At 37.1% G+C, this 23,489-nt stretch overlaps 1 protein-coding gene and 1 non-coding gene across 4 annotated transcripts in view; both read right to left on the reverse strand.

Moving 5' to 3' along the window:
* LOC132679848 (B-cell receptor-associated protein 29) overlaps positions 1–23,489 on the reverse strand; it is a 54,772-nt gene that overhangs the window by 22,607 nt on the left and 8,676 nt on the right. For all 3 annotated transcript variants that reach the window (XM_060633781.3, XM_060633780.3, XM_060633782.3), the window contains exons 4-6: positions 22,682–22,832; positions 21,145–21,280; positions 15,132–15,240 (exon numbers count right to left, since the gene is read on the reverse strand). In XM_060633781.3, the coding sequence (XP_060489764.1) occupies positions 15,132–15,240; positions 21,145–21,280; positions 22,682–22,832 (396 nt within the window). The remainder of the gene's footprint in view (positions 1–15,131; positions 15,241–21,144; positions 21,281–22,681; positions 22,833–23,489) is intronic.
* Positions 11,600–11,731, reverse strand: LOC132679997 (small nucleolar RNA U109). The gene has a single exon (XR_009610474.1). It is a non-coding gene; the product is annotated as a small nucleolar RNA U109 (small nucleolar RNA).

Here is a 23,489-nt window from a genome sequence, read left to right on the forward strand (position 1 = left end):
ACACTGGGCAACTTGTATTTCAAAAGTGCCATAGTCTTTTAGTTATATGCTGCTCATTTTGTTCAAACATCCGTGCTCATCTCCCTTCACCTCCCTGCCTCACTCATTTGCTCCCATTTCCTCTGGCTAACTAACATGTATCCTTCAAAATGTCAAGAAATTGTCCTTAGTTGGTTAAGCATCTGACTTTGGCTCAGGTCAGGATTTAGAGGTTCGTGAGTTTGAGCCCCACATCGGGCTGTCTGCTGTCAGCACAGAAGCTGCTTCAGATGCTCTGTTCCCCTCTCTTTCTGCCCTTCCCCCGCTTGTGCACTCTCTTTCTCTCAAAAATAAATAAACGTTAAAAAAATAAAAGAAAAGAAACTGTCCTTAATCTCCACTGTTGGCTCTACTTCACCCTGAGCTCACCTTCAGCATAGCACCCACCATGCTGGGGTGCAGCTATTTCCCCTAGAGTGTGGCCGGCTCAAGAAACAGAGCAGTGTCTTATCTCTGTTCTAAGCACCTAGCACAGTGCTTAGCACATGGAAGGTGCTTAAAATATGTTCCTTGAAGGAAGTCTAAGCTTTAAGCATCTGAAAAATTCACTTGTGTGGAACCAGTTCATTTCCTGAGATTGTGATAAATGTCAGGTAAACAATGAGGTGCCACTTTATTCACCTGACCGGAATCTTGGTTCCAACTAAAAACAATTCTATCTTTAATAAAAGAAAACAAAACATTCATTCCAATGATGGAATGAGTAAGTCACGGGGATGAAAAACACGGCATAGGAAATATAGTCACTGGTACTGTAATAGTACTGTATGGTGAACCGATCAGTGGTAGCTACACTTGTGGTAACACAGCATAAGGTACAGAGTTGTCGAATCACTATGCTGTACACGTGAAACCAATGTGACATTGTGTGTCCACTATACTTCAATTAAAAAAATCTTCAAGAGAGCTGGAGTCACAAAGCAAACAGACCATTTAAAAATATTTTGATAAAAATATAATCATATTACAAATATCTCATGCTAATTGAAAATTAAAAACAAAAACCAAACAGTATTACAGAATCCAGTTCAATTAAAAGAAACAAACAACCTAAAACACTGACTCTAAAAATGAGGCTGGATATTGCAAGATCAGCCTGGAGCATCTTGTAGTGTCCAATAACAAGGAAGTACTCAAAAAACAAACCCAAGACAAAACAAATCCACAATAATGGATGGGGATATGTCAAAGGGATGCGGAAGCCAAATAAAAGAGCTCTCAATGGCCAGAGAGCTAGAACAACTTGAGCAATAAAAATAAATAATAAAGCAGTGTTAAATTACATTCCAAAGTATAAAATGAATACCCCTAACTCCATACTGGCATAAATAAAAGAAGAAATTAACAAATAAGGGTAAACACAAATCTGTGCAGGAGAATTCCAAATATATGTAGATACTCCACCCTCAAGGAAGGTAGCCGTTTCTTAAGGGTGGGCTGTGAACAGTGACTTCCTTCCAAAAAATACACTATAGATAGAGGGAATAAAAAGGGTGACTTTACAGTAGAGAACCCTGACAAATACCACCAAAGCCAGGTGATCAAGGTCAACACCAACAGTGATAAATCATGTTGGTATGTATTCTTAATGTAATGTGATGAAAATGGCACTTTACTTCTGTGACTTCCACCTCAAATCCCATAACCCTAGTCTAATCATGAGAAAAACATCAGATAAATGCCAACAGAGAAACATTGTATCAGTACTGGTTCATTAATTCTATGTATGTACCACATTAACATATACCATCAATAATAGAGGAAACTGAGTGTGGGGTATATGGGAATTCTCTACATTTTTTTTTTTTGTAAATCTAAACTATTGTTTTTAAAAGTTTATTTACTTATTTTGGAGGGGGGGTGCAGAGAGAGAGGGAGGGAGAGAGAATCCCAAGCAAGTTCTGCATTGTCAGCGCAGAGCCCGACGCGGGGTTCAAACCCACAAACTGTGAGCCGAAACCAAGAGTCTGACACTCAGTTGATTGAGCCACCCAGGTACTCCAAATCTAAATTGTTTTAACATAAAAAATTTATTTAGGGGGCATCTGGGTGGCTCAGTTGGTTAAACGTCCAACTCTTGATTTCAGTTCAGGTCGTGATCTCACAGACTGTGGGTTTGAGCCCTGTGTTGGGCTCCATGCTGATGGTGCAGACCCTGTTCTGGATTCTTTCTCTCCGCTCCCTGCCTCTCAAAAATGAATAAAATTTTAAAAATATATTTTAAAAAAGTACAATGGGAATACAACACAACAAAACATGATGCATACAGGATCGGATAGAACATTCATTATTCATTATCAAATCTTTTGATGTTTTTCAATTATGTATTATATATTATAGTATGTATTAAAAAAAAACAAATGGCAAGTACCAAGTGATGATATTTTAAAAACTTAGTGAGCATGGAGAAGGTGAGTAATGGAAAAACAGATATTCTAGTAAAGAAACATGGGCTTAATACATTAAATATTTAGAATTCGGGTTCATAAGAAGAGTTGCTATGCAATCATGTATCAGGGTCATTATGTACAATAAATATAGAAGGGCAGTGAGCATTAAGCTCCTTAACAGTGATGGCAAATCTTTCCTGTTTCATCAAGAATAGGAGGAATAAATGGGGTACCTGGGTGGCTCAGTCGGTTGAGCATCCGACTTCATCTCAGGTCATGATCTCGTGATTTATGGGTTCAAGCCCTGTGTCGGTCTCTGTGCTGACAGCTTGGAGCCTGGAGCTTGCTTTGGATTCTGTGTCTCCCTCTCTCTCTGCCCCTCCCATGCTCATGCTCTGTCTCTCTCTGTCTCTCAATAATAAATAAATGTTTAAAAAAAAAAAAAGAATAGGAGGAACAAAGACGATGTTTCTTTTTGTCTCTAACTGCTGAGATTCCGGTTGTTTGTGACATAAAAGATGAAGTTGTTACAGAGATGAAACTGTCCCAAGACAAGGGAGTTACCCACGCATCTGTTCCTTCAAAAACTCACTAGGCATGAGCCATTTTTGTGAATGCTGAGGATACAGGGAAAAGATAGCTAGGGTCTCTGTTCTCACAAAACCCATTTTCTAATCTGGGAGGAAGACACACAATACACAGATCGATGAAACGCTAAGTGTCATGCAGAAGTTAAGACAGAGGGATGGCACAGTGACTGCTTGTACAGTCACATTAGACTGGGCAGTCAGGAAGAATCCCTTCTTAAAGAGGTGGAATTTAAGCTTCTATCAATTCTGTCTGCCTGAGAGAACCTCTAAGTAATGACACCCCAGTAGTAACGGGCACATCCATGATCCAGATCTTATTTTCCAAATACCATTCTCCACTTAGAGGAACCAAGGCTCATTGGAGAAATGGTTGATTCAAGGGCTGGAGGAGGAAAAGTATAAGGTGAGCTTGGAATATTTCTTTTAATATCAGAAAGAAAGTGCTTACGTCATGGGGACATGACAAGATGACACGAGGCCCAACTTGAGACAGTCTGCCAAAATCAGAGACAATCTGAACAAAAAGCATAATGCTCATAATGGGTTGTGACCCACCAAATGTATTAAACAAATACCTAGAGGATAAAGGAAGATTCCTCCTTATAACAGGGTGGCATCTCACAAATGTAGAAGGAATAAGGAAATTAGAAAATCAACGTTTGGAAAATATCCAAACGAGTGAGAGAATGCTACCAAGAGAGTGAGAGGAAAGGATGATGCAAATGTGAAGTGTTGCCATTGGGTAACTGAGTGTGGGGTATAGAGGAATGTGCCCATCTATTCTTGCATCTTCCCTGTGAGTTTGAAATTATGCCTGAATAAAAAGTTCAAAGGAAAATAAGAAATTGAGTTATGAGTAGAGCAAGAAAAATGGGGCAGTAACTGGAGGAATATGAGATGAAGGGAAGTTTCTGTTTTTATTTTTTTGGGTAGGATATCCCAGAGGATGCTTGTAGGATGACACGAATTGGTGCTTGAATAACAGCAGAAACAAAGCCCTTGAGATTGGGATCCCTAGCACTACATGAGGGATGGAAACTGAATGTACTAGAACCCAAGGACAGGCATAAAGCTTGAGCCCAGCTGCAGGAGGATAGCAGTTTGATGGTGAGAAGATGAAGTTTTTGTCTGATTAATTCTTTGTGCTAATGAAATGGGGTGAACTTAGAATTTCAAAGTGAGAGGAGATCTGATAGTTTTGGGAGAGTGAAAAGGAGATTTTATATAAATGTAATAGGACTGCCAAGTAGTGTCGAGGGCCCCTTAGAATTTAGTGACCATTTATTTAAAGCAAGAAGTTGGTCCCTTCAGCAATGCTGATATGTTTGGGTGCAGGTGCCAAACAGGTGAATATTTGCTTATTACCAGGGTTAGGTCCTTGAGGGACCAGGGAGCAGAGAGCAGTGAAGGAGTAAGGAGATGAAGGAGATGAGTAGTTAGCAAGAACAGAATTAGGATAAGCTAAACTGGTAAAGGGGGAAGAGAGGGCACCAAAGTCAGTGTTTGGAACACATGATGCATGCTACGGACAGAGTTGATTTAGACGTACCCTGTTTCTTCACAGCACTCAGAATCTAGTAAGAAAGGTAAACGAATAAAAATATAATTTCTACAGAGCATGCTGTTAAATAAGCAACTATGCAGCAGCACGGAAGCCCACAAGGTGGCCACTTGATCCAGCTGCAAAGGCGTCTCAGGGAGGCTTCTTAGACATGGCAACGTTGGAGCTGAAGGATGAGCACAGCTACCAGTGGGAATGAAGGAAGAAGGACGGAGACCCGCAGGCTTGGGCAAAGGTGAAAAGTAATGACACACCACTGTAAGGAGATCTATCAACTACGATATTTAATGAAGTAGGAGTATAAAATTTAGATTGGACAAGCCTGGGGGGACAACGCTGGAGATGATGGTGGGAGCCAGATCACAGAAGATTATGTGTGCCATCCTGGAGAGCTATAAAGGTGGTAGGAACCAAGAAAGAGTTTTAAATAGTTCAGAGGCATAAAATCTGATCTCCAGTGCCAAAAAACTACTCTGGTGGCAATATGATGAAGGCACACTAAAGGTATAAAGACTACATGGGGACATGATTTAAAAGACTGCTCACTCTGCAAGAGGAGGATTAAGACATTTTTGGAATGGAAACAAAGCTGCACAACTAATTATATCATACAGTAAACATTAATAAATAAAGCCAAATATAGATCCATTTTTCTCCTGCAAAGAACAAAGAGGAAATGAATGATTACTTTGCATATACTACTGCCTGCCCATACATTCTGGGCTACTGGGAACATTAATGAGGTTCATGGAAAAGTGTTTTCGTGTTTTAGAAAACACGTGGACTTAGGGCATGTTAATACTTATGAAGATTACTGGTCCTCTGGACCAGGGAACTGATAAATAGACTTTCTAATTTCATAAATCAAATCAGCCCCACTGCATGTGCTGTTGGCAAAAGGAACATCAGTACGTGCATAAAGACTTCCTCCATTAATCTTAGTTAGGTGCTAATATGTTTAAGAAAACAATTATGGATCTGTTAGTTAGCAAAGGATAATTATAAACGATATTAATATGCTGGCTTTCCACTTAAAAAGCAGGATGTACATTGTAGGCAAGGCACTGTGTAAGTAGAGATTATACAAACTGCTATGGAAAGGGTACGCTTTATAAAGCAATTTCATGTGTAAGCAGAAGCAATGCATGAAATCTAGAAGAAATGTCAACCCATCATATAGGAGAGTTGAAGGAGTCAACAATTTGCTTTGACTATAAACAGAGAACTAGCTTTACTATACATATGTATCTGTACTTTCTTAAATTATCTCATTAATATTCAACTAGCATTGAGATGCACACCAAATTTTATAACAATATTGACAGCAGAAACAATTTTTTTTCTGCATCAGTTTTTTGTCTCATTTACACCAGAAAAGGGACTCTTCTTTATTTGAAGACCTTAAGGACAGGTTGCCAAACTATTTCTATAAAGGGCCAGATAGTAAATATTTTTTTCTGTGCCATGTAGACTCTGTCTAGTCTACTCAACTCTGTAGTCATAGAAAATATGTGTACGAATAAGCGTGGCTTTGTTCCAGTACAATTTAATTTATAAAAGCAAGGCAGCAGGCAGGATTTGGCCCATAGTTTGCCAGCCCTTGTCCTAAAACAACACTTGTAAGTTTTATCAGTTTCTCTTAAACCATAAATTTACTAAGAACTATAAAATAAAGTTTCAGAACATGAGAGGAGGGCCCAAATCATACCGAAAATTTTAAGAAGTCTCCTAAAAAGTTTCCTATTTTAACTCTATCAATTTTCCTTATAGAAAGAACAAAGGCTATCCTTTCCAGAAAAGGAGTGTTTCAAGGAGATTTAATTTTAGGAAGAAAAGGTTTTTTTCTTCCTTTAATTTTCCAGATTATTTTCCTTCCCGATTGCTCTGATCCAGGAACCTGAAGAGGGATAATTTGGAGAAGATGACAAATTTAATTTTGGAGGTTGATCTGAGACTCCGGGTGGATTTTCACATGGAGATGCCCTCATCAGACTACCCTCTAATGCAAAACTCTTGCTCCAGCTTCGGAAGCAAAAAGAAATCCATCTCCTTGGTGTTCATCACTCAGAAATACTGGGTATTTAAAATACGTGGGCCCAAGTGATATCTTTCCAAGATACCCACAGAAAAGAACGGTGCTATTAATTTCCTTTGGTTTTGTAAACCAACCTCAGATCTGATTAGTAAATGAACAGCTCAAACATCTACCATCACATGTTATAGCACTGATCAGGCTCTGAAAGGTCTTTTACTCCTTTTCAGTTTAGAAGCTCATAAAAGATTTTATCTTCAATTTGATTGCCTTTTCATTATGATATATCAGAAAGGCAATATTACATGGATTTGGAAAGTAAGAGTCAGAAAAATTATCCCTTAACTTGAGTAAAATGCTTTAAATTAGGTTTCACAAAATTTTTTAGGTTGAAAATCAAGGAATAAACTTTTCTTTTTCGCTTCAGTCATTCCCTATTTCACTTGGAAACTCTTCTGACAGAAATAGTAACAAAAACAACAGTAATAATGGTAAAGCCTAGTGATTTGAACACAGACCAGGCACTGGGCTGTGTGCTTTATATGCAGTGACTCCATGAAGAACTACAGCTTAGAGTAAGTACCTTCCCGAAGGTCACAGGCTAATACACAAAAGCTGGTCTCAAACAAAGCCTGAGTAACTTTAAACTCCGCACTTCCAAATATCACACACTTTTGGCATCTTTAAACAAACTGTGCAAGAGAATTCTTTAAAAAAAACACTTACACATTTAAGAGTTATTTTATTCTTTCTTCCCTATCTAAATCTTTGTCTACAAAGTATTTGGTACAAGACTATTTCTGGCTCTACATTGTCTTGCTAAAACTCTGCTGCTGCCTCTATGCCTACTTGAGAACAAATGCTGGATCTGTAAGCATGGTACTCACGGCCCCCAGACCTTATCTCAGATTCCTTGCCAGCCTCATTACTCTTGCCACAAGCCTGGCCATAAACCATCTGCTCAGGCACCGTGGCCTCTCATCCTTGGATTGTGTGCATTCCTGAGGCTAGGGGAAGACACAGCTCATCTCTGCTTCTGAAATCCCACTCATCTTTGAGACCAAGCTCAAATGACATACTCCCCCATGCATTTTTCCTCACCTCTGCCAGTGAGAATGAAGCACTCTCTCTTCTGTGCTACAACAGCCCTTTGTGTTAAACTCCCCTCAGTTCGGTTATCCCCTTGCCTCACCTTCTTGTTACCAGTTATCTACCTTTCTCACTAGATATCCTTGAAGACTGGAATAACAATGTATCTACCTTGGTGTCCCTCACAGCATCCAGCACAATACTTTGTAGGCGGCAGGTATGAGTAAAAGTTCATAGATGAAACTGAGCAAAAACTCCATCTTGCTAAAATCCTCTTAATATGTAACCCTTAGGAACATGTGGCCAACTGCAGAATCTCAAATCCTGGGAAGCGATCCTATAAAAACTGTTGAGTATTTGGTTCATGTAGGTTGTGAGGACATTCTATGAAGCAGAAGAATATCCTATGAATCTAGTGTAGAGGGCAAAGGGAGTTCTGGGAAAATCATTTGAAGATTTCCTGAAATACAAACCTTCAGAAGTGTTGGGAATATAAAATTGACCTCAACAGCAATCTCTTGTCAATAACTGAGAAGAAGTTTTCAAATTTGGAAGAAAAGATGAAACTGTGGAAATCCGTGAGGTAGTCCTGGGAGAGAGGAGGGAGCATGGCTGAACAAGAGCCTCTGCTTCCCAAGCTTCAGATTCCTCATATATCCTAACTTCTGCCAACTCACATTAGCCATACACTTCTCATACACTCTGTTCCTTCTTGCAATTTCAAAATATCTTTCAAAGATATTTAAAAATTTTAGAAGAATACACTTAGAATTTGTATTAGTAATATCTTCGTGGCCATCAGTAGGCTTAATATTATTAACACACACTGCAAAGCAGAGGTATCTGACTGGAATCCAGGGAATCTTTACTACTAGTTAAATGACTGAGAATTAAATGGTCGGAAGTGAATTGTTATCAGGTAGAACCTCTGATGATTCCTCTGATGACTATTCTCAGCTTAATCCTCAAAAGTTGGATGTACCAGCATTCTGTGTTCAGACCTCTTCCTTCTCACTCAATACAGTCTTCCTTGACATTCCCGTTAACTCCTTGATTTAACTATCAGAGTTATCCATATGTATGATGGCTTAGATTCTAGCTTGAGAGGACCTTTCCTCCCAGCTTCCAATTTGTATTTCCAACTGTTCTTTGGGCATTTTCACTAGGATACCCATTTATAACCAAACTTATCTGCTTTCCCTCTCTCCAAATAAAAGAAAGAACCCCACGTCTCTTTTGGTTTTGATCTAGGTTAATAGTACTACCTACCTAGTCAACCAAATTAGAAACGAGGGGTTGTCTTAAATTCCTAGTTTCTCTCATTCCCCAAATCTTGTTGGTTCTGTCTCCTAAAATCTCTCTCATGATGAAATTTTATAACCCTGGGGAGAGAAAGATTCCACAAGTTTCCAGAAGGCAAAACAAAATGAAACAGGCCATATATAAAAAGACTGGGATGACTCTGGCCATGTCAACAGAAACAACAGAATCAAGAAGGTAATGGAGCACTGCATTCAAATTTCTGAGGTTCAACATTTTTCAACCAAGGGTGAGGCTAAAATAATGATAGTTATTTCAGAAAATAATTATTTTCAGACATTCATGGCTTCAAATTGTTTATCTTTCATGTACTCTACTAGATGATATGTTCTACCAAAAGGAGAGAGAACATAAAAAATGGAAGGCATGGAGTCCAGGAAAGTGGGTATAAACACAGGAAAAAGGCAAAGGGGTCCTCATGACGATGATGAATGATAGATATATAATCATAATAATGTAATAAAAATTATGATATGCTTATATGGGAGTGATGGGGGATGGACGTGTGTCTAAGGAATTGGGAAAGATGTAAGGGCTGAGTGCTTCTCTTCCACGTAAGAGAGTCAAAGATAAAATTCCACACACCGAAAGATCAAAAAATAGCTACCTAAACATTGCATTTAGAAATCTGGAGGTGAGTATCAGAAGAAATCGCTAAATGAGTTGAATGTAGCTGTTTCTGGAGACGGGTCTCAGGGAAGTGCTGTTTTTCACTGTAAGGCTTGTAGTACTTTTGACTTTTAGGATTTATGTATATGGACATTCTGATAAAAGAAAAAAAGAAAAAAAATTCAGTACCCCGTTTAAGCCTTATAGAGACTACTTTGTGTTATAATTCCCTAAGGAAAGACGCTCGGAGAGAAAAGCTCTAAAGATCTACTCTCATTTTTTATTTCCTTAATATTTATAACGAAAAGAATGTAATGCTTTCTTTACTTAAATCATTTCTCCTTTCCAGCAGTTTGATTATTCCATATCCGTGTTCTAGGAGATGTTCTAAACAAACAGCCACACTATAACCTAGTGAGAAATAGTTATGTCCCACCCAAGAGGGTTAAGATTTGTAGCTCCTTTCCATACAACACACTTGGGCTATGAGCTAATGGGTGTATAAAACATGCCAGGCCCTGTCCTAATGATTCTAAGCCTACACGAAGCATTTTTCTCCTGTGAGGAATATGGCTTAATTAACCACCTGCTGAACTTCAGTTTGGGAGAAAGGTAACTTACGGTGAAAAGCTTTCTCGAATGAAAAATAAATACAATTTGAAGGGTCAAAAAGCCACAATGAAAACAGTTCTTGATGGTCACTTTTGCTTAATTACATTATTTGGAGATAACACAGACATTAAAGGTTAACAAGCCTGTTCCCTAACAGAAGAGAAAACTGTGGCCTAAAAAGGGTCAGTGACTTGACCAGAATGATCTCATGTATTTTCAGGTTTTGTACTGTGACCCAGGTCACTTAGTAAAGGTTACACAACTCCTAATATGTAGTATCTATTCCCAAAGTAGAGAATAGAGTCAATCGATTAGATAATTTAAGCTAAAAACTGAATGCCTTAGATTACCTGGATATTTGGGAAAAACAGTTTTGGGTTTTTTTTGACCCTTTCCACTATACAAGTAAAAGAAATTCATTACAGAAAATAATTTCAACTGCAGAAAAAAAAATTCTTTGTATATGCCAAAGATAACTGCTATTAATAGTTTGGTACACTTTTTTTTTTTTTTTCTTACTTAATGTACTATTAGTTACATATTGCCTATTGTCACACCCATCATACAAACTGTACCATTATTTTTTAATATGGACTTTTCTTCAGTTATTAAGAGAAGGGAAGGAGATGGCAAAGAGGCAGAAACTTCCAGATGTGTAAGGAGAGGAGAAAAGTTTGAATTTCTCATTCAAATCATAAAAACTCATTAAAATAAAGCAAAAAATATGACCAAAACTAACAATTTTTTAAAGTATTAACTTTAAAATTAGATGGTGCCTCTGATATAGCTGCAAATTAAAGACAGTTGATGCTCACAAAAATTTTCAACTGTAAAACATGCTTATGTTGGACTTTGACAACTTATTTTTAGATAGATAGATGGCTCAAATAATTCATCTGTAAGGAAGTGGAAAGCCCTCAGTTTTAAATCTGTATAAAAAGCTTACGTCTTGGGGGATCTGGGTGGCTCAGTCGGTTGAGCGTCCGACTTTGGCTCAGGTCATGATCCCACAGTTCGTGAGTTCGAGCCCTGCCTTGGGCTCTGTGCTGACAGCTCGGAGCCTGGAGCCTGCTTCAGATTCTGTGTCTCCCTCTCTCTGCCCCTTCCCTGTCATGCTCTGTCTCTCAAAAATGAATGTTAAAAAAAAAAAAAGTTGGAAAAAAAAAAAAGCTTATGTCTTATTTTATGTTAAACGATCTCACAATAAATAATTGAAAAGTTCTTTAAAAAATTTTTTGATGGAATGAAAGAGGAAGGAAGAAAAGAAGGAGGGAGGGAAGGAGGAGGGAGGGAGGATAAAGCCAGGGTCAAAAAATTTGCTCTAATCACTTTTTTGTCTTTTCTTCTTTTTTTCCCTTTATGCAGGAGATACAGGCTACTATTCAATCTCTACTGTAAGATTGGTGGCTCTGAGCACTCCTTTTAAAGTGCAGCATGCTAGGAATTCAGTCCTGCTCATAAAGGAATGAGGAGACATTTCCACATGAAACTTTTGTGGAAAATCACTTTCTTTTTTTAAAGTAAGCTCTATGCCCAATGTGGGCTTGAACTCATGACCCTGCTGTCAAGAGTCACATGCTTTACTGACTGAGCCAGCCAGGTGCCCCAAAACTCAACCGCTTTTAAAATCATATCTAACATTTACCATTGCCTGAATGTATGCAATGATTGAACAGCATGTTTCATCTTGTTATAAGAATACATACCGACAAGGTGTTTATTAATAAGAATAAATGCCAAGAAGGTATTTATTTGTAAGAATAAAAACCAGTAGCTATCTTGGGAAACTCTTTTGAAGTCAATCTCCTCAGACATCATAAAGTTTTCCATCACATACAAGATCTATTTTTATTATGAGAGCTTGTTTTTTTTTCTTTCTAATTTTGAGAGCTTTGTAAATTCTTCAAAGCTTAAGTTCTCATTTTTCATGGCAGTGCCCTTTCCCAATTACTCCACATACTGGGATATCAGAGTTATTGTTAAACAGATCATTAAAAATGACAGGTCAGGTCCTTACACCTGACTAAGTTAGTCCTGAATATAAATTAGGTGCTTTGGGACATGCATGCTCTCTTTTGGATGACTAGGGCCATGTTACTGCACTGAAGCACAGACAATTTACTAACTCCGGCCCAAATCTGAGCTGGTGATTAAAAACTGATGGAGTGTTTGGCACTACTAATAGAATATTCTTACCACTGCTTTTGGAACACCACTTTTCCAACTTGAGGCTAACCAGTTTAATTTTTTTTTTAACGTGTATTTATTTTTGAGACAGAGAGAGACAGAGCATGAACGGGGTAGGGTCAGAGAGAGAGGGAGACACAGAATCTGAAACAGGCTCCAGGCTCTGAGCAGTCAGCACAGAGCCCGACGCGGGGCTCGAACTCACGGACCGCGAGATCATGACCTGAGCCGAAGTCGGCCGCTTAACCGACTGAGCCACCCAGGCGCCCCAGAGGCTAACCAGTTTAAATAAACACTTATATTTACGCTTTATCTCCACTAGTATACTTTGGAGAAAATGTTTCACTTGGATTAAACAAACACCAAGGATAAGAAAATTCACATTGAAAATACTCTATTTGCCTCCATCAAAAGACAAACCACATTGCTTTTCTACTCAATTTTCAAATATAAAAAAAGAACTCTCTGAAACATTTCTTAAGCACTGTCAGCCTTAATACCCTCAATGTGAGAAATCAATGGCTATGTTTGAATGGTACCTGGTACAAAGCATTGTGCTAGTGAATTCATCTGAATCTTGCACAATTAATTTATGTAATTTCTTAGCTCTTGCTTTAATGAATTCGACTGGAATACGTCAAGAGACCATAGCCAAAGATATATCTCTTTCAGAAATGGAACTTTGATCTTCTCAAGGTCATTAATACTGTGTGTAAAATAATAATTTTGGGTAGATAAAATGTGTTCATAAAATATTACACATCTTGCAGAAACCTAACAGGACGTGCTCAAGCAGGTAAAATCTGCTTTGACCTCGACTCCGATTACTTTGAAAGTAGGTTTGCAGTCTACACTTTAAACACAGAATTCTGCTGGTATCTCTTGCTATCAGATTATAAACACAACGCCTATATTATCAGAGTTCAGCTGCTTCAAACATCTGAATTGTCTGTTGAAGAAGTCCCGTGTTTCTTCACGTTACTTTAAAATAATATTAGGTGTAGAGTTATAACTCAGACTTATACAGACTTACTCAAAGTTCAAAATATCTCAGAGTTGGGATTTTCAAAGGAAAAGGAAAAAGAAACTAAACTTGCCAAAGAGAGGTGTAGCAGAGCAAATACCCTATTGTCTGTCTTTTACTTTTGTACCACCCTTTTTACATTATGCCAGGGCGGGTATGAAAAAAAGCAAGATTTTGAAACAATTTTTTTTACTCTAATTAAAGGTATTTTGGAAATAGTTCCTTGCATTCTTCAAAAGGATTAGCAGCAGCAATATTTTATGCTGGGTAAAAAAAAAAAAAAAAAAAAGAATACTGCTTCTCTTCTTAAATGTCTAATACAGATGGTAGGTGATTACTACATTTATATTCATATAAATGTTAAAACTTCTTGATCATGTTCCAAATCTTTTGTAATGACAGAAGAGAGAACAACACCAACAAGGAATTTGGGGCTATACTATACCAACCACATAATACATTACCTTTGTCTAGAAGAGTAACTGATTTTTTAACTTACTGCCTCTAAAGAAATCTTTTTTCACTTTAAATAAGAAGTAGGAAAGTGATTAAAGAATTTTATATCATATGAAATATCCTATGGATTTTGGTTTTGTTTTGTTTTTACAGAATAAGCTTTTATCTCTGGGCTTTTCATATCAAATTCAAATACATCTTGATAAAGTAAACTCTATCCAAATATTGTAAACGTACAATCAATAAAAGCAAGTTATATTATAAAAAAAACTTTTACTAAGCCAAGATCTTTTTAAAAAAATATAAACTTACAAATGGTATAAAGCAGGTCCTTCATTCAGTCACTGAACATTTTTTTAATTTACCTCCCACATAAAGTAGTGGAAGAGATTTGAGATCAGAGAAGGTCTATGCACTGATCATTATTTTAACTCTGGCTGGCTGAGAGGTCCCCCATTGTCTGGACAACATCAACGAATATCTGTTATATGCAAGCATGCTGCCCAGGGGTCAAGCCACAAATTTTTATTCAGAGTTTCCTGGGATGACATTGGACTTGGGGTACCTACTTCTCTATGTTATGTGGCTACAAGAAATAACAATTTTTTCTTTGACAAAGAAAAAGAAAATACTGTCAAAATTATTTTTCAAAGACCAAAAAACAGCAGAAACAGCTGCCTTCCCAAGTCCTGACTGCAATGTATTTTGGAATAAGCCATTCAAACTGGCAGCTGGCATCCCAGATTGCTGATGACTCTATACTATCCATCTCTTTTCAAGGAATGCTTTCCTTATATCTGGCAGGTAGGAAATATCAGGGTATGAGATAAGCAATAGATTTTCCTGTAACCAAAACTGTCCTCTTGCGATTGCTTCTTTCAAAGGAGCAACTTACTATAATGGAAAAATGTGACTCATTTTCCAAAAATGTATTGACAAGCAACTTTTCCAGAACAGAGCTCTTTCACTAAGGCAGGAACATCTGTATTTACAACACAGATCTGAAACACCTACATGTTTTTCTGTATAACAGAGTATGTTTCTCTTGGCTGAAACCATGTTTTATCTTCATATTTGAGCAGGAACTTATAAATAGGTCACTCTTAGTCTTTTCTTCAGAAGAACACTGAGCCATTAGTTTTGTTTTAGGAAAAACAGTGAAGTTTAACAGCATAAGATATCATGCTACTCTTTCCACTTTTACACATGCGCACAAAGTTACCATCTGAAGTCTTCTTTAATTCAGTTTTCAGTTTTTCCTGGTCTTCTATTAGTTTTTTATTTTCTGCTTCCAAAATGTGTTCCTCTTCATTGACATAGTTTTTCAAGAGCTATCAGAAAAGAGAGTTATAGAAAGAAGTAAGCTTATATGGCAACAATGAGGTATTATTTCAGGACATAGGCTGAATAACGTATTTAAAATTATTGGTCTTTATTTTATTCTTTATCCTTTAAGTATTTTATAATTTTATACGATATACTTTTGCAGAAACTTGGTATTTGGCAAAAAAACAAAAAAATATTTCTTCTTACTAAGGTTGAATCTCTGAAATGAAAATAAGGATTTCTGGTTGGGCTATAATTAAATTATATTTTCAAAAAGTACTTAGGTAAATAATGTGATGTCTTTTCTTCCATTATGTGTGTGATGTAAATCTAAGGGAAAAAAACCAGTTCTGAGTATATTAATTGGTAAACCATTATGTTCCAATTACAGAGCTGTCTACTCAGACTATTTTTATGTAGACCCATCTGTAAAAAAAAAAAAAAAGAAAAAAGAGTATAATGTCAGGATGGATAAGCGTAAAATGACAAGGCCAGCTCTATGCCTGGAAAATTTTACCAAATTTTGAATAGTCATTGAACAGTCCCCAAATTACTTTTATTAATCTTTTACAATGCTCTATTTTGAAATCTATGCTGGTTTTTAAAATGTTTATTATCTGGTTGTAGATTTTCTTTTTTAGGCAAGAAAAATTAAGATCTGAATATTAAAATATTTCAGAATTCTGTATATCTAGAAGGAAACCATCATTGTCAATAGAATTAAGAAGCTGAATTATCTTAAAGAAATTTTAAAAAAAATTAAGTTACCACGAAAGGTAAATTAGGTTAATGGTTGAAAAATAAAATACTTACACATTGGCATGGGTTATTTAAAGTGGCAGTAACTTGATACTGACAGCTTCCACAGTCAGGTAAAAAAGCAGCTTAGGACAATTTTTTTTTAATGTTTATTTTTTAATAATTTATTTATTTTTTAATTTACTTCCAAGTTAGTTAGCATATGGTACAACAATGATTTCAAGAGTAGATTCCTTAATGCCCCTTACCCATTTAGCCCATCCCACAACCCCTCCTTCCAGCAACCCTGTTTGTTCTCTGTATTTAAGAGTCTCTTATGTTTTGTCCCGCTCCCTGTTTTTATATTATTTTTGCTTCCCTTCCCTTATGTTCATCTGTTCTGTGTCTTAAAGTCCTCATATGAGTGAAGTCATATGATATCTGTCTTTCTCTGACTAATTTCGCTTAGCATAATACCCTCTAGTTCCACCCACATAGGTGGAAATGGCAAGATTGCATTCTTTCTGATTGCTGAGAAATACTCCATTGTAAATATATACCACATCTTCTTTATCCATTCATCTGGACATTTGGGTTCTCTCTACAGTGTGGCTATTGTTGACAGTGCTGCTATAAACACTAGGGTGCATGTGCCCCTTCGAAATAGCATACCTGTATCCCGTGGATAAATACCTAGTAGTGCAGTTGCTGGGTCGTAGGGTAGTTCTATTTTCAATTTTTTGAGGAGCCTCCATACTGTCTTCCAGAATGGCTGCACCAGTTTGCATTCCCACCAGGAGTGCAAAAGTTTGGATGTCTTTTATTTCTTTTATGTTGTCTGATTGCTGAGGCTAAGGCTTCCAATACTACGTTGAATAACAGAAGTGAGAGTGGACATCCCTAAGGTCAGGAAAGCTCTCAGTTTTTATCCATTGAGGATGACATTAGCGGTAGTATTTTTTTTTTTTTTTTTTTTTTTTGAGAGAGAGAGAGAGTGCGAGAAAGGGAGGGGCAGAAAGGGAGGGAGACACAGAATCCGAAGGAGGCTTCGGGCTCCGAGCTGTCAGCACAAAGCCCAATGCGGGGCTCGAATTCACAAAACTAAAGATCACAACCTGAGTTGAGATCAAGAGTCGGACGTTTAACTGACTGCACCACCCCGGCGCCCCAGCTTAGGACAATTTTAGACAAAGTGACAGAAAAGAAATTCTACTGCAAGGTGATTCCTTTTCTCATGTAAGCAATAAACGAAACTCACCAAGTTCTACTGAGCATGGGCCACATGCAAATACATTACAATTTTTACAACTAGATGATATAAGGGATAAAAATGTAAGAAAAACATGGACTCTGCTCTCACCTAACTTCAATCTAATGGAGTGGATGAGACAAGAACATAAAAATGGTAGCACAAGATCAAATACAGTATCATTGTGTTATAACAGATATTAGGCAGCTCAGAAGAACAAAAGCTCTAATATTGTTAGGAGACAAAAAACTAAAGTATATACTTAAGGAACTGCCTATCTTCAAAATTAAAAAAAATTTTTTTAAAGAGCAGAAACAAGAATTTTTTCAAATCTCTATAAATTTGTTGCCACTTCAAGTTCAAAATAATCCTAGCTGTTATTTCACTGATTTCAGTTCACACAGTCTTCAGTGATTACCCAAATTGGAAGAGAACCACTGAGTTGCAGGAATGTTTACACTGACTGCTTGAATTATTATGCCATTGACTTGGAAAAGGTGGATTTGTGTTGGTCTTGTAAATAAGCTTTCATTATTGCACCTGCAAACTTGTCTAAATTTATTATGTGTGACTTGATGCTGGAGAAAGACCAAGAGCCCTGGAACTGAAATTCAATAGCTAGCCACTGGCTACAATCCTGCATGTGCTCACTGTCCACCTACCTTATACCACCTTGGCAAGGGCTGGACAAAAAACTAGTAAGAAATAAAACTCCATCACTGTTGTCATTTTAAAGCAGTTAAATTAAAAGTTCATTGGTCTTTCATAACTGTTTCACTTAATGAACTGAATGTCAGAACAGAAAGGGGTCTCAGGCACCATCTGCAAGTCATTTTATAAGAGAGTAACAAAAAGTCACAAAACAATGTGGTTAAGGGTGTGGATTCTAGAGCCACTCTGCCTGGATTCAAATCTTGCTTTTGTGGTTTATTAGCTGAATGGTTTTGTGCAAGTCATTTAACACTATGCTTCCGCTTCCTCGTGTATAAAATGCAGATAATAACAGCACCAACCTCGTGGGGTTGTTGCGAGAATTGACATGTTCCTGTGAAGCATATGAAGCAGTACCCAGCAGAATGCTAGCTGCTATTTATAACCCTGAAGCTCAGAACATACAAGGTGGCTTGCTCCAGACCACAATGCTAATTATTGGTAGAGTTAGGACTGGTACCTAAGTGTCTTGGATCTCAGGATAAAGTGCCTTCCATTCGATAAGATGTCTCTGACACGGAATAAAGAATTGTTTCACTAATTTTATCTTTTCTGAGCTAGTATTTCAAAATCTACATGAAGTATCTTAAAACAGAAGTTATCTTTCATATTTTGACCTCTGGCTTTTCTTGGTCAATTAGTTACACTCTGGGCACTGACAGTATTGATGTACAACTCACAAATTTTCTCCCTCACATGTACTAGGTTTAGCTCAGCAAATCTGTACATCTCAGATGATCTAGGGCCATTGACTGGGTCAAGATACACAGGAAGCAGGAAACCAGGACAGCATGGAATCAAAGGAGAGGAAAACAAAAAACAAATAAGCAAACAAACAAAAAAAAAAAAACAAAAACAAAAAAAAAGAAAAGGGAGAAATTGTGGGAGAATCAAAGAATCTGTAGTCATTAAGTAAATTTCCTTGCAAAGGTAACTCATTGTGAAAACAATTCCAAAACAAGAGTTCCAAAAATGGTTTGAGAAAGGTTACTTTTTTTTGAAGGACAAGACTACTTTAAGGATGTTAATTATGGTGTATTTCAACATACTAGAACCCAAACTACACAAAAATGCTTTCCATTTTCTTAGAGCTGAAGAGTAAAACAACTAAAGAGTGAGAGGAAAAAGGCAGTGTTCTGTTGGTAGTTAGAACTCATAACTCTAACATGATGGGCACAATTTTAAATCAAGATAGGTACACAGTAAGTTTACAAATACAAGGCTGTGTGCTTTTGAGTTTAGCCATCATGTATTAATCAAAGCTTTGAGGGTTTTGTTTTTATTTTTGCCACTGTGAAGTGAGATCAAAGGATGGAAAATGAAGCAAGTAATATTGAGATACAAAATGAGGCTGATTTTGCTACTGAAACATTCTAAAAAAGCAAAAATGACTTATTGTTTGCTTTTGAATACAGAAATACCAAGAGCTTGATTTCCCAGAACTATATTTACTACAAAGGGAAATTTACAAGACATCTATGGACCAATGCCTTTTCAAAACAGAATAAAACAAAGTAAAAAAAACTGGTGCTCATTCTCTAAAAGTTTCCTTAAAAGATGCTGGTTTCAACCCCCTGCCCCAAAGAAACCTCCTTCAGTGCTGTTTTATATGAAAAAAGGTCTTTCTTTACCTTTTGTCTGTAGTGGAAAATAAGGCAGACAGCACTAGAAATAAAACATGGGTTCTAAATAGGTGATCATTATACTGTAGCATCAAACACAGTTTTTTTTGCAGTGAGTTCTGCCTTACCTATAGGTTCTGGAAAGCCTTGTGTCGTATTATGTATTGGCTTGTTCGTTTAGAATAGATACAAGGTGGTTCTTATAGTTCTTTCTATAGGAGGCTAGGCTTTAAGATTAAGTATTTTAATTCTCTACTGTTAAATCAACACTTTTTACATAAATATAACTTGGTATAATACATAATTGACTATTTGCATTTCATTAATTTACAATAGGAAAATCATCTTGTTGGATTATTTTAGGAATGCTTTTTTTTCAAGAAAATTTGTTTCACTTCTGAATGGTTCCATTGGCACTTTTTTCTAAGAAATACAATTAACAAAACTTACAGACCTTAAGATGAACTACAAACATTCAAGCTATGAGATCTGACTCCTAAATTTTACACTTAACAAAAAAAAATACCTCAAATAATTTTGTAGCTATCATTTATTTATTCATTTATTTTATTTAATAGCGAAAATATTAGTACCTAATATACACTCACCCTGAATGGCAGGGCAATTACAACATAGGGTTCTCAAAGTAGTAGTATCAGCAGCATGGCCAAATTAAAGATTTTAAATACTATATGCAGGGGCACCTGGGTGGCTCAGTCGGTTAGGTGTCCGACTTCAGCTCAGGTCATGATCTTGTGGTTCATGAGTTTGAGCCCCACGTCGGGCTCTATGCTGAAAGCTCGGAGCCTGGACCTGTTTCAGAATCTGTGACTCCCTCTCTCTGTCCCCTCCCCAGCTCATGCTATGTCTCTGTCTCTCAAAAAATAAGTAAACATTAAAAAAAAATACTATATGCAGTGATCAATCTTAGCATAAACTACTTTCCTCTGCTTCCTACGTAATGAACATTTAAAACAAAACAAATTTTAAAAATGGCTTAAAAAATAATTTAACTGAAAAGGAAATGGCAACATAGAGACTTATAAAGATTTGCTTTAGGTTATAAACTAAAATTAATGGTAATAAAGGAATTAAAAACCATATTCCCAGAATATTTTTTTTTTCGATTATAGGAAACAGGTTCAATGGTGTTAATCTACAATAGAGGGAAACTGAGAACAAACAAATCTAAAGGATAATAAGACACTTTTGAAACAATCATTTTATAGAACAGTATTGCTATTTATGGTAATTTTTGCTTACAAATTATAAAAATGCTCTTTTTGATACTGAAAAATAATATACCTTGGGAAAACCAACAACATTTACACATATTAAAATTTTTTTTTATGTTTATTTATTTTTAAGAGTGACAGAGGCAGAGTGTGAGCAAGGGAGGGGCAGAGAGAGAGGGAGACACAGAATCCAAAGCAGGCCCCAAGCTCTGAGCTGTCAGCACAGAGCCTGACGCGGGGCTCAAGCTCACATAACGTGAGATCATTACGTCCAAAGTCGGATGCTCAACTGACTGAGCCACCCAGGTGTCCCTGTTTACACACGTTTTAAAAAAGCAAACTTAAAATAAATACCTGTTTTAGTCTTTCATTCTCTTCCATGAATTTTTTGGCAGCCTCATTAGTATTTTCTGCTTGAGTTTTAAGTACTCCTTTGTTTGACAGTTCTATAGCCAGCTGAGTAATAAGGGTAACCAGACGTCTCAACACACTAAACAAAACAAAACAAATCAGATTAATGTATAACTAGATTAGTCATTAGGAATTGCAATTTAAGATAAAAAGTCATTGTCAAATGATTCTCCTTTAGGTATGGATATGGTGGAGGGAGATGTTTAAGGAGGACATGTTTCTTTCTTTTCCTTCCTTCCTTCCTTCTTTCCTTTCTCTCTCTCTTTGTAAATCCAAGTCTTTCTGTCAGAACAAGGCTGTGTCTCATTCCTTTGAGACATTCCTGTTACAAGACTAGCACCTGGAAGATCAGTTCAGCAGTACTTGTTCATTATCTTCTTTTTAGAGGCCATGAGGAGTAGAAACAGAATTTTATTTTACATTTTTATTTATTTTAGAGAGACAGAGCACAAGTGGGGGAGGGGCAGAGAGAGAATGAGACACAGAATCTGAAGCAGGCTCCAGGCTCCGAGCTGTTAGCACAGAGTCTGGTGTGGGGCTTGAACTCACAAACTTTGAGATCATGACCTGAGCCGAAGTCGGACACTTAACTGACTGAGCCACCCAGACGTCCCGAAACAGAATTTTAGACAGTGTGGCAGGTCAGTAAGTCCCGAAACAGAATTTTAGACAGTGTGGCAGGTCAGTAAGTGAAGTCGTTTTTGCTCTTTTGGTTCTTTTTTTCCCCTACCACCTCAAAATCTGCTATTTAAAGAGCATTGTGTGAGGTTGGCCAAGCCTAAAAACTGGTCATTCACATTTGTTTATGGGTAACTTCCATTGTTAGAAATTAATATCTTCAAATATTCATTCAACAGGTATTTCCTTTGCTAGTAGGTATTAGGAACTGCTAAGTGTTAAACACTATGCTATGCACTGGGGACATAGCAGCAAATGAGACAAAGTCTTTCAAGGAGTTTGGGTTCTAGTTGGTGAGGCAAGAGTTGCAACGGTATTTAATTGCAAACATGAATGATACTCAAAAGAGCACACAGCAGAAGCTACCTGCTTTGGGGGCAATGATGGTCACACAAACGGCTTCTCTGTGAAAGGGGCTGAAGGATGAACAGAAATTAGCCAGGGAAGAGCAGGGAGTTCTGGGAGAAGGAAAAGCAGGTGGAAGACCTTGAAGCAGGAAGAAGTTAGGTACTCAATAAATATTTGTTGCAAGAATGAATGAAAGAACAGTGACGGGCAGTGTGGGTAGAAGTGATGTAAATGTCAGAGAACAGTATGAGACAAGGGGCCAGATCATGAAGGGCCTTCTGCACCCATCTAGCCTACAAGTCATAATGGCTGATGGTTATTTGGGTATATCATCGGCTTTCTTTTATGGAGATGTCAGTATACTAAACAGTGTAGAAAAAAAGATCTGTGAGTAGGAAAAATGAGTTAGAGAAACATAAATCATGTTCTAAAATTGTGCTTTTTAAAAACTTACAGCCAGAAAAATAATGAAAATCCAGAAATGTAAAGATTCCTTTGAGACCTAAAAAGTTTCATTTGTGCATGTTCATAGGCACCAGGTTTACTGCTTAAGCCTTTTTCAATGGCAGGTATAGAGGAGTATTTCCTTACTTCTCTCACAGCATCTATTAGAGAAAAAGAAAAAAAAAACATTACTTTTAGTTTTTAATAATATAAAATTGCTATTAAAATGGAAAGCAGTTTTGGGGTGCCTGGGTGGCTCATTTGGTTAAGCATTTGACCCGTGATTTCGGCTCAGGTCATGATCGCAGGACTACATGGTCTAGCCCCATGTTGGGCTCCAAGCTGAGCGTGGAGCCTGCTTAAGATTCTATCTCTCCCTCTCTCTCTGCCCATGCTCCCTTCTCTCTCTTTCTAAAATAAAATTAAAAAAAAAAAAAAAAAAAGAAGGAAACAAGTTTGAAAATAACTGAACTTTTAAATAATGGACTTTTTGGACAGGTTCTCTTTTCGTCTTTTCCTCTACAACACCTGGGAGGACACATGCTCAAAAGAGATGTTCTGTAAATGGATGCTAGTGGCAAACTTTGTAACAAGTTTTTTTGTTTTTGTTTTTGTTTTTACTATTCATCTGGGACTTATTATCATTGTACTGTCTCTCATCTCCAGCTACACTGCAAACTGTTATCCTTCACTCTTTCTATCCCTAATAGGCTGAATAAAATTCAACCTGTTGACGATAGTATATAGGTCATCTTCCATTGCAATCAATGGCAAGAGACTATCCTATTTTCCATTCTGTATTAGCATTTTATTATATC

The sequence above is a fragment of the Panthera onca genome, chromosome A2, assembly GCF_046562875.1.
Source record: "Panthera onca isolate mPanOnc1 chromosome A2, mPanOnc1 haplotype 2, whole genome shotgun sequence".
Lineage (NCBI taxonomy): Eukaryota > Metazoa > Chordata > Mammalia > Carnivora > Felidae > Panthera > Panthera onca.